At 37.3% G+C, this 19,725-nt stretch overlaps 1 protein-coding gene across 1 annotated transcript in view; it reads left to right on the top strand.

The window, feature by feature from the left end:
* Nucleotides 1–19,725, top strand: part of LOC142339548 (mitochondrial inner membrane m-AAA protease component AFG3L2-like) — a 160,129-nt gene that overhangs the window by 120,081 nt on the left and 20,323 nt on the right. The window contains exons 2-5 of the mRNA XM_075389675.1: nucleotides 9,790–9,966; nucleotides 10,162–10,275; nucleotides 10,348–10,409; nucleotides 10,479–10,559. Of these exons, the coding sequence (XP_075245790.1) occupies nucleotides 9,798–9,966; nucleotides 10,162–10,275; nucleotides 10,348–10,409; nucleotides 10,479–10,559 (426 nt within the window). The 5' untranslated portion in view covers nucleotides 9,790–9,797. The remainder of the gene's footprint in view (nucleotides 1–9,789; nucleotides 9,967–10,161; nucleotides 10,276–10,347; nucleotides 10,410–10,478; nucleotides 10,560–19,725) is intronic.

Below are 19,725 nucleotides of genomic sequence, written 5' to 3'. Positions count from 1 at the left end.
GTAAGATGCTCAATGAGAACTCTGCTGAGTATAAAGCAGGCAGTTTACTGAAACAAGAATTTTCCCTTGCATATCAAGTCAATCAGCAGATAGGGTGCTCGGATGTTTTTAGTGGAATTACTATTTGTCATTTAATTTGTCTTCTTGTGGCTTGTCACACGTTTGCATTCCTTTTTGGTTTTTGTAATTGATTTTTTAAGTTGATTTTTATAACTGAATTTTTAAATTGATTATAATTTTAGATTAGTTTAATAAGTAACCGTATGACTGTTTTCTTCAGTCCATTTTTCCATTCTCTGTCTTCCACTATTGCACAGCTGGGTTTTATTGATAACACCACCAATTCATGAAAAAGTTACAAAGTAGCGGTGATATCTTGAATACTTGCTGACAAAAATCGAAAAATTCTGAAGAATACCAGCAATTCATTGGAGTTCAAATTCTATTGAAGGCTGCAGATATCACGCGCAAATCGAAAAACTAAATGTTGAAATCAATTATTTTTTGCTCTCAAATAAAGGTCGTAGCAAATATATTAGTCCTGTGGGTCTTTTTATACGATTTTTCCTCTGACGATTTCGATATTTCGTCTTCAAAAACTCCATAAACAGGTAGAACTCAGCGGTTATTAAGTGATTTTAGAGCCTTTCAGCTCTCTTTTGGCTCAAAGTCTTTTGGAGACTTGTACTTATGGGTGTGAAGGGCCTTCATTAAAGGTTGAAGACCTCTCCACCGTTGACCACCCACCCCCCCCCCCACTATTACCCCATCACTCTACCCCGCGTGTTGTTACCCCCACCCCAGCCCAACCATTGCCCCCACACAACCTCCCTCACACATCAGCCCTCGGTGCAGCCCCCCTCCCCTCCCCCCGTTTCTAGCTACTGACGAACAACCGCTTGCTAAAAACACGCAAAGGTATAATATTTTGCAATTTTTTTCAAGCTTTTTGAAGAGTTTTGTCATTTTTTTGATTTTTATCAACCCCAGGTGTCAAAGAATCTACTCTGGGTTATAATAATAAGTTATTGCATAGCTTCCAGTGTTATTGGAATGGTTTCAACATTTTAACATTACGATTTTTGGCATTTTTTGTCAAATTGTGCATTTTTTTCAAATTTTTGACATTTTTTTTTCCTTATTCAGGTTTTTTCAGTCTCAAGAGCCAAGGAATCTCCTCTAGGGTTTAAAAATAGGTTACTATAAAATTTCTTGATGTAATGGAATGTCTTGAAAGATTTCAACATCACAAAGTTGAGCATTTGTTGACAAGTTCTGCTGTTTTTGTTTCATTTTTTGAGATTTATAGTCATTTCTCCGTATTTTTGAGGCTCAAGGATCAGGAAACCTCCCTTAGGGTGTGAGAATAACTTATTGGAAAAATTTTGTTGGTAATGATTTAGAAGGTTCTCAATTCTACCGGTCCAATCTGAGACATCTCTTTTTCAGGTTCCAGTTGAAAGGTGATTTGTCTTGAGCTTTGATTGACTAACAGCGGACATCATCAACTTTTAGTGCACTTCTATTCATTTTACACTCTAGCTCACGCTCTTTTTCCAGCAGCTGATGTTTTTTTGACTTATGTCTTTTTCATTTTTAACTGTAACTTTCTTCGTCCAAACCGTAACTTTTATTGTCGCAACCTAATTTCAAATTTGATATCAATATTTGTCATCCGTTCTTGACGCCTTTAAATTGCTGAAGAAATTTGCAACATATTATCCGTATTGTTGCTGCCTACTGTTGCTCCCCTTTCTACCGTTTGAGCTAATGAGTACTCAGCTGGATACTTGCTGTACCTTTCGCTTCCGTTAATTGCTTGAATCGATTTGCTTTGCACTGCATTAATTGCTGGTTGTACTCCATTGCTTATGAATGCAAACCAAGGAGTTTCCATCTTCACTTTGCACTTATTTGGTCTTCTATATGAACTTCGCATAAGGATGAAGGCCTGTTTCGACGTTACAAATTCTTGTGATTTTTTTTTTCCTTTAGATCGCGTACAGCTGGGGGAGGACCCTAATTCGTTCGGTCGATCTAAGTCTTCGATTATTTTGTAGCAACGCATTCGCTTAGTGCCCACTTTTCCCACTCACTCTTGAAGCTTCTTGTAGATTTGGTTTTTGTCGGTCGATATTGTACACTTAGCTAGAATTGCGTCATTGCTGTTCCTTTTTGCTTTGCTTCAGGCTTTTTAGGAGGTTTCGCACTTCAAGTTTTTTTTTGAATTGCGCTTTTTGAGTCACCTTTAATGCGCTTTTTGAGTCATTGCTGTTATTTCGCTTTTGATTTTTCCAATTTTTGTTGGTTGGCGCTTTTTTTACTCTCTTCATCAAGTTAGACAGCAATTTCGGTACCAATTTCCGGGTGGGCCGGTGAGCGAAATCTAACGGTTGCTCTCCTGCCGCTGGCTGTAAAGTGTTTTTTTGTTCCGAATACTAAGCTTCCAGGGAACATTAATTTAAGAACCTGATTCATGAGATTTGAACTAAGAGTCAACAAATTGACTGCTAACTTAAGATGGTGGAAGATGCGTACAAGTCATCAGTTGTTATCATCAAGAGCAAGTAATTTGTATGAATAAAACATTTTTTCTCATTATTCTTGTGTTATGTGTTTACTTTTAATAACAAGTTATGATATCGATAACTATGTGCCTTAATGGCTTGTTTTCGACTAATTTCACTTTCCTCTTTTTAGACCCGAGACAAACAAAAACATTTTCAATAAAATTAACTGATTAACCAGGGTTTTCAATTGAATTTGAGGTAATGATCATTAATGCAAATTCAAAGGAAAACCAGAACAAATCAGGTAATTTTGTAGAAATTATTTTTGTACTTCTCAGGCCTAAAAAGGAGAAAGTTGAATTGGTTGAAAAAAGCCATTAATGCTCATATTTATTGATTTTTTTGAAAATGTGTAAGAAAAGCCATATTAATAGACAGTTTAAGAGGAAATCCACTAAAATTATATAAGTAGTGTCCTGAAAAATTGCCGCATTTTTTACTTATTTTCATAGCATTTAAGCACAGATCTATAGAGATTAGGCAAATATCAGGAACAAAAAAATTGAACCCTGGTCGCCAAAATAGACAGTGATTATGCAGAAAAGCTTATTCTACTCTCGCTTGCATAAGTAAAGAACTCAACCCAAGTGAACAAATTTTCGAAAAAGAGATTCTCCAAACAAGGAGAGAAATGACCAAAACAGGAGCAAACACAAAAAAACTTAGAGTTCGAAATCTCGTACTCAAGATAGAAGACAACAGAAGTTGAACAATTTTTCAATTAAATGAAAAGTTCACAAATTCAAACGAATGACTATTACAATCAGAATTAAAAATCTAAACCTATAATGTACGAAGCCTAAATGATCTAAAACGGCGAAGTAGGTTTGCAAAATGTGTGTCAATTCAAAGCGGTCCAGACATCATTTGCTTAACAGTAACCTGGCTCACTAGTATAATCACGGACGAAGCCCTTTTCCTTGAAGGCTATACAATTCTTAGGAGAGATAGGAAAGCGACCCGCGCGAAACTAAACACAGTGGAGTCCTCATTGCCGTACGTAACATACCACATGAGAGGGTTACTTTGAATTCTGAAAATGAATACCTTGTTATCATTGTTAAGCCAAAAGATGTCTCAATGCTGATTTGCTGCTTATACAACCCTCCAAAAAACAGTCCATACAGATGGTTGTCAGAATCATTGAGATCTTTAACAAATGAATTGAATCAATAAGCTAAAACGAAAACTGCGACTCCATAATTATCATAAGGGACAATAATTTTTTGACAACACAATCTGGGAAACTCTAATTTCCAACGATGAGTATGAAGACACAGTACTCGAGATCCTGGGTATACATCAATTCAAGGAAATCCTGAGCCAAAAAAGAAAAAATCAACTAGATATTTTCCTCATTAATATTCCCAGCAACGTAATTAACCGTTCAGAAGTAAATTAGGTTAACAGGTCATTCAACTCAGATCATAAAACTTGTAAAATACTTCTGCAATTAACACATGGAAACATTCTTAGATGCAAAAGACGAAAATATACTTTCAGTAAACTTGGCTGGAACAAAATAAACGCAGTGATAGCTGAAAATCTTTTAAAACACTTTGCAACAGTAACGTAGACGCTCTTTTAAAGCAATGGTACAAAAGACTGGGAAATATTTTGGCAGAAAACGTTCCAAGAACAACTAAACACAGGGCAAGTCTCAGGCTTTGGGTTAAAAAAAACATCTCACTTAATGAAATCTATCGCTACATTGAAAAGAAAGATATCGATATTCAAGTCTTTTAAAAAACACTAAAGCTGAAGAGAAAAGGAAATCAACTACAAAAAAATTTAGTCGAAGACCGAGCAGAATTTGAAGAAAAAAATTTTCGAGGGAGAAAATTTTCAGATCAAAATATTTGTGATCCAACCATAAAAGTAGTATGTTTCCCGAGACAATGAAATACGAAGATGAAAAGTCGAATGACGATGCACAGAAAAACAACCTTTTCAGCAATTTTTTTGCGAGCGATTTCCTAAAAAGTAATCAAGTTGATCCAACTCGAACCTTCGCGAAAAAAAATTATAACTAGGTGAACATAAGTGAAACAAAAATTTTAGAAATCCTATCAAAATTTGAAACTAAAAAAGCATGTTCCCCAGGCAATATAGGTAATTTTCTTCTCAAAATCCTGCCTGCTCTCTCAAAATCCTTACTGATAGTTCTTAAGGCTGCTATATCAAAAGGTTTTTTTCCATCGTTTTTGAAAAAAAAGTGAAGATATTCCTGTCTTTAAAGACGGAAACAGAGCAGACGTGAAGCAATACAGATCTATAAGCCTTCTCTGCAACACATGAAAAGTTTTCGAAAAATTAATAATTAAAGAACTGTATGACTTTTTTAAAAACGACGCTACATAATGCACAGCATGGTTTTGAAGACACAGGTTGATGGTAACGCAGATATTACAACAGTCTATACTGAATCTGGACTTCAAAAAAGCCTTCGATAGCGTTCCACAAGACATCTTGCTACAGAAAATTGAAATGCTAGGCATTGGCGGTAACCTCTTGAAACTTATTACCAGCTACTTAAGTAAATTAAAACAACATTTAATGCTTAATGATTTTAACTCTGAAACAGTGCAGGTAGCAAGTAATGTTCCACAAGGATCACTACTAGGTCCACTTCTATTCATCATTTTTTGTTAACGATCTTCCTCTACAAATAACTAATGTGCAGCCCTTGGTTATGCAGACGATTTCAAGCTTGTTTCGATGAATAGTGAAAAATTGCATCACGATATAAAACAATTAGAAGATTGGTGTTTCAACAATAAAATGACCTATATGAAAAATAAGTGTTATATCTTGCCAATTAAAAGTCAAGACAAACTCAAGTTAAGTTTGAGCAACAAAACTTTACTTCACCAGTGCGAACAAAAAGATCTAGGCATTAAAATGGCGCCAGAGCTGAACTGGGAGCCTAATGTCGAAAAACGGTGCTCAAAGGCACTGAAAGCGTTCTACTTCCTATAAAGAAAACCTTCAACGTACACGAAACTAAGCGCTAAATTCAATGCGTGCGCAGGATATGTCGTACCAATTGTTACATATGCAACTCAAGTCAGGTTCGCTAACAAAATCGAGACGAAAGATATTGAGCGCGTTCAAACGAAAGCTACCAGTTGGATCCTAAACAACTGGGAAAATTGCAAGAAGGGGCTTGGAAAACTCAATTTACTTCCTCTCTCCCTATATATTATAGAACTACACGATCTACTTCTCTTAATTGCTTTTCTCTCAGGAAATTACAATGTCAATATTCCGATCACTGGAAACCAAAACTGTGAAAATCAACCGAATACCAGACAGTTTGAGCTATTAAACATAAATCGGACAAGAACGACGAAGGCAGATGAAAGTTCCTGGAGGCGTTCCAGTCAACTTTTAAATATTATCTGTAATATAAAAAATTTAGCTATTGAAAGCTTAAACAAAAAACGATTAACCGAATTATACTGGAATTATTTCTCTAGACATTACTTTGAAGCCAATTCTTGTACGTGGACATTTCTGTGCAACTGCAACAACTGGAATTTAGTACAGAAGGTCAAATTAGCCAACCAAAAAAAGGATGTCAACCCTAGTGCCTCGACACCGAAGCCTAAACAACTACTACTACTACTGTTTTCAGCGCATTTTTTGAGAATAAGTTTATCTTTAATAAGAGAGCAGTTTCAGTGGTTCGAAATTGAGGAATCGGTGTCAAAAAGGCATATTGTTTTATATCGTAATTAAAGATAAGAAATCCGCTGAAATTTGAATGTTTCCCTTGCAAATTGTAAGCACAATTCAGCATACTATGTTATATTTTTGCGCTAAAAGATAGAAAAATCAGCACATTTCGGCTTGGTTCTTAAAAAATTTAGCACAATCAGCACACTTTTAAAAAAATAATGCCTTGAAATAGCGCTGACTTCTCGACCCGGGGACGAATCCAGGCAAATGACACAAACCAGGCACCTGACTTATGATTATGGGCAATTTGTGTCAAGATGTTTCCTTCTGTTCATAATTGAAAGTTTTAGGGTTCTAATTTTAACTATTATGCCTGCTTTTCATCTATGCCACGGAAAAAAATCCAATTGCAAATAAACATGAAAAAGCAAATCAATTATAAGAAATAAAAAAATTCAATTGAAACTGTTTGTTGTAAAAAATTAAGTTGGATTTTTATAACCATAAATAAGTGATCTTTGGCTTTTCAATTACAAGAAGCAAGCAGTTTTCTTATTGCGAAACTGCTGTTAAACATACAGCAGATAAGCATTTTTTGCATGTTTTTCCCATTTTTGTTGCTAGACATTCGTGGTCCAAATCAAAATTTCTCATTTTTGCGTTAATCTCTGAAATTTAAATCATTAGGAATGTTGCAATTGATTGGCAGCTCACCAACCAGGAAAGTAAGACGACGTATATTTTTCCCAAGTTGTTCTGCTGGGCATTCGGGGGAGGTCTGGGTTTTTCATCTGCAAAAGTGATGGCGCTTACAAGTTTCCGGTCGTCTGCCAATGACGTGAAATCAACTGACCTGACACCTTCTGGTGTTGATCATGTGGACACAGGGTGCCTCGTGGCCGCCGAAAGCTGATTAGAGATCACTGGTCTACATGATTGTCCTGATGACCCAGCACAAAAGGCTCCGACGACATCCGTGTACGACAAGGCAATTCAAAAATTAACACCCAAAATTCTAGGATACGTAAAATGTTTTAATTTTTTTCAGGATAAGTTTGCTTCACAGTGGTTAAATATGATACCTTGTAAAAAAAAATTAACGATGAAGGTTATCATCCAGCAACTCAGAACTGCTATAGGTTTAAGACTGGGTTCCAAACTTTGTGACGCACAAGTATGTGTCTTTGACATAAAGGGTGAACCAAATGGCCTTCTTGGGTTGACTTGTGTTAAAAGCGCAGACAGATTTTTGAGACATGCGAACATCAATGCTCTTATCAAGCTGACTCTCTCTTCTCTAACGTCTCCATCCGCTCATGGAGCCTTCTCAATAAATTTGGTCCGACGGCAAAAAAAAATTGATACTATTACTGGTAAACCCTGGGAACGGGGAGACAACTAATATGGGACGTCGCGGTTGCCGATGTCTTGAAGCCAAGGTGCCTCGGGGGTGGCTCCATCACTAATACAGGAAGGGCTGCGTCTGATGCAGAAGATAATAAATGCACCAGGTTTAGGCACATGGTATAGGATGGCTACGTGTTTCAGCCGCTGGCATTCGAAGTACAAGGTTCTCAATGGTCGAGTACAGAACGCCTTCTGACGCAAATTTTTAAGATTGTCAATGAGAACTCTGCTGAGAATAAATCAGGCAGTTTCTTGAAACAATAATTTTGCAAGTCAAGTCGGCATTACTGATAGTGTGCTCGGATGTTTTTAGTGGAGTTTATTATTTGTCATTTTGTTTGTCTTCCTGTGGCTTCTCACGTTTGTATTTATTTTGCTTTTTGTAATTGATTTTTCAAATTGATTTTTCTTAATTGCATTTTTATTTTTAATTTCAGATTAATTTAATAATTTATCGTGTGATCGTTTTCTTCAGTCCATTCTTCTATTCTCTGTCTTCCCCTGTTGCACAGCTGGGTTTTTAGTGATAACACCCCCACTTTATGACAAAGCTACTAAGTTGTTGTTGTTGTTGTTGGGGATTTTCTTTACAGAAGGGATTTCTCCCGATCAAAACAGTTATAGAAAATTAGTCCATGTCTCTCTGCAGTGTTGACAGTCACAACAGATCTGCCACGTGCAGACGTTTTCTGGTTTGTATCGCATCATGATATCATCCCACATTTGCTTTAGAATTCTGTTTCAGGCCGTGTTGATTTCCGAAGTCAATGCTGTGATGAAGTCTGTTGGCTATCCTTTGGGTGCGAAAGAAAAATTCGCCGCGAGATTTTTCGAGTCGTTTTTTCGTTAAGTCAAAGTAATCGTCTCTTCTCATTGATCTGTTTCCAGGCAGCACCGGCTGTTTTGTATTTGTCGGTTGAGTTTGTTGAAGACTTGATAGTAGTAGATCATTGAGCTGATAGTACATTTTCAAGGGTAGTAGATTTGACAAACGTATTTGTTCGATGTAACTCGGTGTCTCGCTATTTGTTATCCAGGACACAACATTTCGTTGAAACCGTTCCAAGTTTCGCATATCTCCTCGGTTTAAATTACAGCACGAGGATCCGTACATTAGAACTGGCAGAATCATCGATTTGTAATGTCCCTATTTGATGCGCATATTAACTTTAAAGGCTACATTTCTTCTCAGGGAATACAAGACTTAGTTAGCTTTCTTCATTCTTTCTTCTAAGTCGATTTTCCAAGTCAAATCGGATTGTATCCGAATCCCTAAGTCCTTTACACCAGCTGGGATTTGGAGGAGACTTCTTCTAAGTAGCGGTGATATCTTGAATACTGGCTGACAAAAATAGAATTCTGAAGTATACCAACAATTCACTGGAGTTAAAAATCTATTGAAGAAGGCTAAAGATATCACGAGCAAAGCGAGAAATTAAATGTAGAAAACAATGATTTGTCAATTTGAAATTAATTACGATTTCTGAATTGAACATTTTCGAAACTTACGTTCATCGTCAGTTCAAAACTCTTCCGCAAATTCTTATAGCATATATTAAAAGTGTATCCTTTAACAAGTTTCCTAATGCAAGAAATTAAAATATGAACAGCGAATTAGAGATGTAGAGAAGGCTTACTTTGACGCATCGATTGAAACCATTTTTGAGGCGGAGAGATTGCTACTCTAGGAACGCAGTGCTTCTAACCTTTGGTGCTTTCCTCTGATTCAATCAACCCTTTCCTAGATCCCGAGTGCAATTAGCAAGATTCTACATGCTGTTCTATATTAATTGCATTTGATGCTAATTCGATGTTTACTACTGCTAGAATTTATAAATGTATATAGGAGTTGACCTGCCGCCCGCGAGTCGACGAGCTACTCTATAAGGGGAGGGGCATTCTTTTAAATCAATTTTTTCTTTGATTATTGGGCAATTGTTTGTGTCGTTCCAATCAATTATTGCTATCCAATAATTGTCAATTATTGCAATTCCAATTAACTTTTCCAAATCACTGTGTATAACTGGAGACAAAAACACGGCGGGGAGGGTTAACAGAATCCTATTTTTTTACAAAGTACATGTAAACCAAAAAAAAATAACCTTCTCATGAATTGTTTTCCCATTTTTAGGACCTGATATGCATTTATTTTTCGGAAGATGTGTGAGCATAAAGTCATACGAGCTAGCAAATCTTTTTATTCGGCCTATGTGGAAGTACCGAGCATGCAAAGGGCAATCGATCGTTCGTTGTTTGACTGTTCTACCGAGACACAATTTTTCATCACAGTCAAAAAAGCCCGATAAAAGTTGGTTCCTCTCTTTTAGCTCATAGCCGAAATATCTGGACCTTTTCCGTTTGTGCATAGTAATTCAATATGTAAAAATATCGCTTGTGCGTGTGGGGGTGCAAACAATATGCGCACAGTAGGCTGGGTAGGGGGGGGGGGCACAAACGGAAAAGATCCAAATATCTATGTCTCTTATAACGAGCTGTTGCTTAGAAAACGATGACCCTGCAATGAAAGAGCTTGAAAAAATGATGGAATCAATTCGTGAGGCAATAAGTAATTTCACTCGTGAGCAAGAAAAATCAAAGAAAAATTCTGGTGGAAAAGGTTTGTGAAACGATTTGACTGTTCTTCAAAATTGTATGCTTAATAAAAATTTTCAATACTTGAGTATTTTAGGTGGTCCGGGTAAAAATGATGAACCCAATTATGGGCCTGCTGTTGTTGTGGGTGTTTTGACGGTTTGTTCTTAAATTCAGAAAGTTGATCCTGTAACATAAACTAGCAGCTAAGAACCAATGATGTTTCAGCTTTTGTATCTCTCTTTGAAACGCGGAAACTCAGTGGAGTTAACTTGGAATGATTTCTGTGCTGCGTTAAAGGCACGAAAGGTGAGAATTCTTTTTTCGAGAATCCAGGCGAAAAAATAATAAAACCCCGAGGCATTAAAAAAATGGCGTCTTTCCCATAACACCCCTTCCCTCCGCACAATGGGCATGAACGTAAATGAACCATAATATGTTTGGGGAATATCTTCTTGGATTGGGGTTTTTTAATGGGAAAAACTCTAGTCGCCCTTTCGAACTGACAAAATCTCTCCTGACTCTTATGTGTTATCACAAAGAACAAATCCTTACTCTTTTACGCTTCTCGAATGTATTTATGATATAAATATTAATATGCATTGGATTCGTACCCAGAACCTGGGCCCAATCGCCCTCATGTCCCTCGGGCTACTAATATTTATGTTTTAACATATACTGAAAATGTAGTTTTCTCAACTAAATTCTCTTTCACCATTATTTCACCGTATGCAATTTGTCTGATCATTATCGTATTTAAGGTCACCCTGAATGAACCCTCAAATTGTAATTTTAGTATTACAAAACCACGGCGCAAAATACTTGAAAATTGTAATTTAACGATTTTTACTTCTCAGTACGCGTATTTGAGAAAATAAAAAACTTTGATTTTCAAAATATTTTCAAACCTGACGTCATTTCCAAACTTATTGAAGCGAGTCTTTTTGGTCAATCACAATAATAGTTTTTTGGTCGCACGTGACTTCCTGACTCTCAAAATAACTTTTCCTGACTGTCTTTGCTTAGAGAAGTTGACTAAGATTTTGTTCTAGCATATTTGAATAATGACATGGTACAAAAGTGTTGATTTTCATTTGGAAATGAAATTAGGAGTAGTTCTGCAGATTAGTAAGATAAGTCAGTTTTCTTCTTCACCAGAACATTTTTTTTTAAAAAAAGTAAAACAGTTGAAATAAATCTAACGTCTCCCTCTCCGACTTCGAAGCATCCAATTTTTAATAGCGCTTCGATTCAAGTGTCCGAAATTAGATTTCTCAGCTTGAAAGATTAAGCTTAGACTGAAAAGAGTGAAAGTCTAGTTTTTTGTTCTAAACTTGGTGTCCTATAGAACACTACTTTAGGACAAAAATTTAGACTTTCACTTTAGGGTTTTAAGTGCTCATAGAGCCTTACGCTTAACCAGTATCTAATAATGCCATCCACCAAAACTTTTTTCAATACAGATTAATGTGAAGGGGGTTCTTAAGTGTTTGACCCCCACTCGCTTCAGCCCCCTTTCACCCCCAATCCTTAGCCCCTGCGCACCGTTCCACCCGCAATCCAGCGCTGTCGCTTCAACCCACCGTCCGGATCACACCACGCTCCTTCAATTAAGGTAAAGCTAGCCTTCCTTAAACGTAGCCACCTACTGACAAAGTCAAGCCGCTCGCCAGAGCAATTCGCCCGATGTTTGTCGATTGTTTTTTTATTTCGTCAAGATTCTTGTAACAACCGTAAGACGTCAATCACTTCAAATCTGCTTTTTGTTCATTCAATCATGCAATTTCAACTGAATTGTGTGCGTAATATCCTTTGTCACTCTTAGTGGAGATAATTTTTTCTTTCGCGTGGGTAAGTTTTCGATCACCCGTGACATATTCTCTCAAAAATGACTTCCTCACTCTGGAACTCACATTTCCCTACTTTAATCCAGAGAGATATGGTCAATTGAGTGCGTGCCACTCTGCTTGAATGGTATTTGAGAACAACTAATAGAGGCAGCGATAAGTTAAACAAGCAAAATGAAATATTTCAGAATTCAATAATCGGAACTTTCTTTTTGGGTCTGTTTCTTTGGATATCTTTTTGAGACTGCATATCTACAAAGCTATTGCGGGTATTTTCTGGCAATCTTTATGTTTTATTTGTTTTTGAGATGTAAGGGATTCTAGTTATTTATTAGTGCCCTTCAATAGAGATAATTGTAACATTTGAAAAAGCCTTTTGTTTAAGCCTTTGTCCTTCATATCGAATTCGCTTGATAACAAATGAAATGGAGTTCTTAAATCAAATGTGATGGCACCGAGGAAGTTAAAATAATTATTAAATTTTTTGACAGGCTGCGTTTTTGCGCCATCTGTAAGGAAAATGAAATTTTTTAGTGATTTTCAGTGATTACAGCGACATATTTGTTTGTTTGAGTATATTGAAAGCACTTTTTTCTTTAAGCTTGTTCTCGTGTGTTCGTGCAGAAGAACGCATTTTTCTAATTATCGTTTTCGATTGCTCTCTAACGAAGTTTGTAGCAATTTTATGAAACTTGTGGCCTTCTTTTTGCGATTTTTCCCTTGACCGATTTTTTGTTGACCCTTTTAACTTCACAACGAGATAAACAGGTAGCGCCAGGAGGGCATTGGGTGCTCTTGGAGCCTTACGCCTAACCGCCATCTGAGAATGTAAATCACCAAAACTTTTGGTGACAGGTTAATGATAAGCGGAGCGTTTCTTAAGAGTTTGAACCACTCTCCCTACTCACTTCACCCCTCTCCCACTTTAACACCCCATCAGCCACCCTTTCACCCCAATCCTTAGCCCGTAGCATCGTTCCACCTGCAACCCAGAGCACTCAATGCCCACTTTGACCTCAAAGTAGCCAGTTACTGACCAAATCAACTCGCTCACCAGTCTTATGAGAGCCATTTCCCCGACATTAGTCGGTTGTTTTTTTTGTTCCGTCAAGTTTTCTGTAACAACCATATGACGTCACAATCACTTCAATTCTGCTTTTTGTTCATTCGGTCATAAAATTTCAACTGAATTGCGTGTGTGACGTCATTTTTTTTTATTGGAGCTAGTTTCTTGTTCGTTCGCGTGAATAAGTTTTCGGTCACACGTGACTTAGCTCACTTTCAAAAATGTGTTCGTCACTCTAAACTAGACTTCTCTTTACTCCAATTCAAGAGATAAGGTAAAGTGAGTACGTATTACTCTAAATGAAGGCTACTTGAGAGCAGCAAAAAGTTAAACATGTTTATTGTCGAAATATAACGTATCAACATTTAATAAAGAAGCTTCTTTTTTGGTCTGTCGCTTCGACTATCTTTTTTGAGATTGGAGATCTACGAAGATTTTGCCGCTCTTTGCTGGCACTCTGCAAGCTTTGTTTTTTTTTGTTTTTCATAGATGGAAGGGTTTCAAGTTATTATATAGTGAGTTTCAATAGAGAAAATGGCAATGTTTGAAAAATTTTGGATCCATTTGCCTAAAAGCCTTTCGTTCGAATTTGCCTAATAAAAAGCGAACTTGAGTTTTTAATGCTCAAATGCGTTAGCACCAAGGACAATGAGATAATTATTCGAAATTTATTGCAGGTTGAGTTTTTACTCTACTTTTAAGGAAAGTGAAAATTTTAAGAATGATTTAGTAAAGTTCTGAAGAAATTGAACGTCACAACTATTCAATGTCATAGCGACAAGACTTGTGTGATATTGCAGAGGAACCATTTTTTCTGATTATCTTGTTCAGTTGCTCTCTAACGAAATTCGTAGCAATTATATTAGTCCTGTTTTTTTTGCGATTTTTCGCTTGACCGATTATTCGTCTGACCCTTTTAACTTTTCGTCCAAAAACAAGATAAACAGGTAAAGACCGGGGGTCTTCATTGACTAAGCACGTTTTTTGTTCTAAACTTGGTGTCCTATAGAACACTACTTTAGGACAAAAGTTTAGACTTTCACTTTAGGGTTTTAAGTGCTCATAGAGCCTTACGCTTAACCAGTATCTAATAATGCCATCCACCAAAACTTTTTTCAATACAGATTAATGTGAAGGGGGTTCTTAAGTGTTTGACCCCCACTCGCTTCAGCCCCCTTTCACCCCCAATCCTTAGCCCCTGCGCACCGTTCCACCCGCAATCCAGCGCTGTCGCTTCAACCCACCGCCCCGATCACACCACGCTCCTTCAATTAAGGTAAAGCTAGCCTTCCTTAAACGTAGACACCTACTGACAAAGTCAAGCCGCTCGCCAGAGCAATTCGCCCGATGTTTGTCGATTGTTTTTTTATTTCGTCAAGATTCTTGTAACAACTGTAATACGTCAATCACTTCAAATCTGCTTTTTGTTCATTCAATCATGCAATTTCAACTGAATTGTGTGCGTGATATCCTTTGTCACTCTTAGTGGAGATAATTTTTTCTTTCGCGTGGGTAAGTTTTCGATCACCCGTGACATATTCTCTCAAAAATGACTTCCTCACTCTGGAATTCACATTTCCCTACTTTAATCCAGAGAGATATGGTCAATTGAGTGCGTGCCACTCTGCTTGAATGGTATTTGAGAACAACTAATAGAGGCAGCGATAAGTTAAACAAGCAAAATGAAATATTTCAGAATTCAATAATCGGAACTTTCTTTTTGGGTCTGTTTCTTTGGATATCTTTTTGAGACTGCAGATCTACAAAGCTATTGCGGGTATTTTCTGGCAATCTTTATGTTTTATTTGTTTTTGAGATGTAAGGGATTCTAGTTATTTATTAGTGCCCTTCAATAGAGATAATTGTAACATTTGAAAAAGCCTTTTGTTTAAGCCTTTGTCCTTCATATCGAATTCGCTTGATAACAAATGAAATGGAGTTCTTAAATCAAATGTGATGGCACCGAGGAAGTTAAAATAATTATTAAATTTTTTGACAGGCTGCGTTTTTGCGCCATCTGTAAGGAAAATGAAATTTTTTAGTGATTTTCAGTGATTACAGCGACATATTTGTTTGTTTGAGTATATTGAAAGCACTTTTTTCTTTAAGCTTGTTCTCGTGTGTTCGTGCAGAAGAACGCATTTTTCTAATTATCGTTTTCGATTGCTCTCTAACGAAGTTTGTAGCAATTTTATGAAACTTGTGGCCTTCTTTTTGCGATTTTTCCCTTGACCGATTTTTTGTTGACCCTTTTAACTTCACAACGAGATAAACAGGTAGCGCCAGGAGGGCATTGGGTGCTCTTGGAGCCTTACGCCTAACCGCCATCTGAGAATGTAAATCACCAAAACTTTTGGTGACAGGTTAATGATAAGCGGAGCGTTTCTTAAGAGTTTGAACCACTCTCCCTACTCACTTCACCCCTCTCCCACTTTAACACCCCATCAGCCACCCTTTCACCCCAATCCTTAGCCCGTAGCATCGTTCCACCTGCAACCCAGAGCACTCAATGCCCACTTTGACCTCAAAGTAGCCAGTTACTGACCAAATCAACTCGCTCACCAGTCTTATGAGAGCCATTTCCCCGACATTAGTCGGTTGTTTTTTTTGTTCCGTCAAGTTTTCTGTAACAACCATATGACGTCACAATCACTTCAATTCTGCTTTTTGTTCATTCGGTCATAAAATTTCAACTGAATTGCGTGTGTGACGTCATTTTTTTTTATTGGAGCTAGTTTCTTGTTCGTTCGCGTGAATAAGTTTTCGGTCACACGTGACTTAGCTCACTTTCAAAAATGTGTTCGTCACTCTAAACTAGACTTCTCTTTACTCCAATTCAAGAGATAAGGTAAAGTGAGTACGTATTACTCTAAATGAAGGCTACTTGAGAGCAGCAAAAAGTTAAACATTTTATTGTCGAAATATAACGTATCAACATTTAATAAAGAAGCTTCTTTTTTGGTCTGTCGCTTCGACTATCTTTTTTGAGATTGGAGATCTACGAAGATTTTGCCGCTCTTTGCTGGCACTCTGCAAGCTTTGTTTTTTTTGTTTTTCATAGATGGAAGGGTTTCAAGTTATTATATAGTGAGTTTCAATAGAGAAAATGGCAATGTTTGAAAAATTTTGGATCCATTTGCCTAAAAGCCTTTCGTTCGAATTTGCCTAATAAAAAGCGAACTTGAGTTTTTAATGCTCAAATGCGTTAGCACCAAGGACAATGAGATAATTATTCGAAATTTATTGCAGGTTGAGTTTTTACTCTACTTTTAAGGAAAGTGAAAATTTTAAGAATGATTTAGTAAAGTTCTGAAGAAGTTGAACGTCACAACTATTCAATGTCATAGCGACAAGACTGGTGTGATATTGCAGAGGAACCATTTTTTCTAATTATCTTGTTCAGTTGCTCTCTAACGAAATTCGTAGCAATTATATTAGTCCTGTTTTTTTTGCGATTTTTCGCTTGACCGATTATTCGTCTGACCCTTTTAACTTTTCGTCCAAAAACAAGATAAACAGGTAAAGACCGGGGTCTTCATTGACTAAGCACGTCTAAAAGCCTCTCTAGCTTGTTAAATGTTGGAATCAGCGAAACTGTTTTAAGGAGATTAACGTCATGGTGTGAACACCGGTTGTGAATCTGAAAAAAGTGAGCCCGGCAGTCACCCCCCTCACCACGCCCAACATTCACCTTGTGCACTTGACTCAATCACCCCCTAATGCTAACATCCCTAAGCTCATCTGGCTACTACCGAAGCCAACCGCTCGGCAATCTTATGAGAGCCATTCACCCGTCGTTGGTTGTTTTTTTGTTCCGTCAAGTTTTCTGTAACAACCATATGACGTCACAATCACTTCAATTCTGCTTTTTGTTCATTCGGTCATAAAATTTCAACTGAATTGCGTGTGTGACGTCATTTTTTTTATTGGAGCTGGTTTCTTGTTCGTTCGCGTGAATAAGTTTTCGGTCACACGTGACTTAGCTCACTTTCAAAAATGTGTTCGTCACTCTAAACTAGACTTCTCTTTACTCCAATTCAAGAGATAAGGTAAAGTGAGTACGTATTACTCTAAATGAAGGCTACTTGAGAGCAGCAAAAAGTTAAACATTTTATTGTCGAAATATAACGTATCAACATTTAATAAAGAAGCTTCTTTTTTGGTCTGTCGCTTCGACTATCTTTTTTGAGATTGGAGATCTACGAAGATTTTGCCGCTCTTTGCTGGCACTCTGCAAGCTTTGTTTTTTTTGTTTTTCATAGATGGAAGGGTTTCAAGTTATTATATAGTGAGTTTCAATAGAGAAAATGGCAATGTTTGAAAAATTTTGGATCCATTTGCCTAAAAGCCTTTCGTTCGAATTTGCCTAATAAAAAGCGAACTTGAGTTTTTAATGCTCAAATGCGTTAGCACCAAGGACAATGAGATAATTATTCGAAATTTATTGCAGGTTGAGTTTTTACTCTACTTTTAAGGAAAGTGAAAATTTTAAGAATGATTTAGTAAAGTTCTGAAGAAATTGAACGTCACAACTATTCAATGTCATAGCGACAAGACTTGTGTGATATTGCAGAGGAACCATTTTTTCTGATTATCTTGTTCAGTTGCTCTCTAACGAAATTCGTAGCAATTATATTAGTCCTGTTTTTTTTGCGATTTTTCGCTTGACCGATTATTCGTCTGACCCTTTTAACTTTTCGTCCAAAAACAAGATAAACAGGTAAAGACCGGGGGTCTTCATTGACTAAGCACGTTTTTTGTTCTAAACTTGGTGTCCTATAGAACACTACTTTAGGACAAAAGTTTAGACTTTCACTTTAGGGTTTTAAGTGCTCATAGAGCCTTACGCTTAACCAGTATCTAATAATGCCATCCACCAAAACTTTTTTCAATACAGATTAACGTGAAGGGGGTTCTTAAGTGTTTGACCCCCACTCGCTTCAGCCCCCTTTCACCCCCAATCCTTAGCCCCTGCGCACCGTTCCACCCGCAATCCAGCGCTGTCGCTTCAACCCACCGCCCGGATCACACCACGCTCCTTCAATTAAGGTAAAGCTAGCCTTCCTTAAACGTAGCCACTTACTGACAAAGTCAAGCCGCTCGCCAGAGCAATTCGCCCGATGTTTGTCGATTGTTTTTTTATTTCGTCAAGATTCTTGTAACAACCGTAAGACGTCAATCACTTCAAATCTGCTTTTTGTTCATTCAATCATGCAATTTCAACTGAATTGTGTGCGTAATATCCTTTGTCACTCTTAGTGGAGATAATTTTTTCTTTCGCGTGGGTAAGTTTTCGATCACCCGTGACATATTCTCTCAAAAATGACTTCCTCACTCTGGAACTCACATTTCCCTACTTTAATCCAGAGAGATATGGTCAATTGAGTGCGTGCCACTCTGCTTGAATGGTATTTGAGAACAACTAATAGAGGCAGCGATAAGTTAAACAAGCAAAATGAAATATTTCGGAATTCAATAATCGGAACTTTCTTTTTGGGTCTGTTTCTTTGGATATCTTTTTGAGACTGCATATCTACAAAGCTATTGCGGGTATTTTCTGGCAATCTTTATGTTTTATTTGTTTTTGAGATGTAAGGGATTCTAGTTATTTATTAGTGCCCTTCAATAGAGATAATTGTAACATTTGAAAAAGCCTTTTGTTTAAGCCTTTGTCCTTCATATCGAATTCGCTTGATAACAAATGAAATGGAGTTCTTAAATCAAATGTGATGGCACCGAGGAAGTTAAAATAATTATGAAATTTTTTGACAGGCTGCGTTTTTGCGCCATCTGTAAGGAAAATGAAATTTTTTAGTGATTTTCAGTGATTACAGCGACATATGATTTGTTTGTTTGAGTATATTGAAAGCACTTTTTTCTGTGAGCTTGTTCTCGTGTGTTCGTGCAGAAGAACGCATTTTTCTAATTATCGTTTTCAATTGCTCTCTAACGAAGTTTGTAGCAATTTTATGAAACTTGTGGCCTTCTTTTTGCGATTTTTCCCTTGACCGATTTTTTGTTGACCCTTTTAACTTCACAACGAGATAAACAGGTAGCGCCAGGAGGGCATTGGGTGCTCTTGGAGCCTTACGCCTAACCGCCATCTGAGAATGTAAATCACCAAAACTTTTGGTGACAGCTTAATGATAAGAGGAGCGTTTCTTAAGAGTTTGAACCACTCTCCCTACTCACTTCACCCCTCTCCCACTTTAACACCCCATCAGCCACCCTTTCACCCCAATCCTTAGCCCGTAGCATCGTTCCACCTGCAACCCAGAGCACTCAATGCCCACTTTGACCTCAAAGTAGCCAGTTACTGACCAAATCAACTCGCTCACCAGTCTTATGAGAGCCATTTCCCCGACATTAGTCGGTTGTTTTTTTTTGTTCCGTCAAGTTTTCTGTAACAACCATATGACGTCACAATCACTTCAATTCTGCTTTTTGTTCATTCGGTCATAAAATTTCAACTGAATTGCGTGTGTGACGTCATTTTTTTTATTGGAGCTGGTTTCTTGTTCGTTCGTGTGAATAAGTTTTCGGTCACACGTGACTTAGCTCA

This window comes from Convolutriloba macropyga, chromosome 5 (assembly GCF_964194025.1).
Source record: "Convolutriloba macropyga chromosome 5, txConMacr16.3, whole genome shotgun sequence".
Classification (NCBI taxonomy): Eukaryota; Metazoa; Xenacoelomorpha; order Acoela; family Convolutidae; genus Convolutriloba; species Convolutriloba macropyga.
Note: the sequence above shows the minus strand (reverse complement) of the source record. Positions and strands in the feature narration are given on the sequence as shown.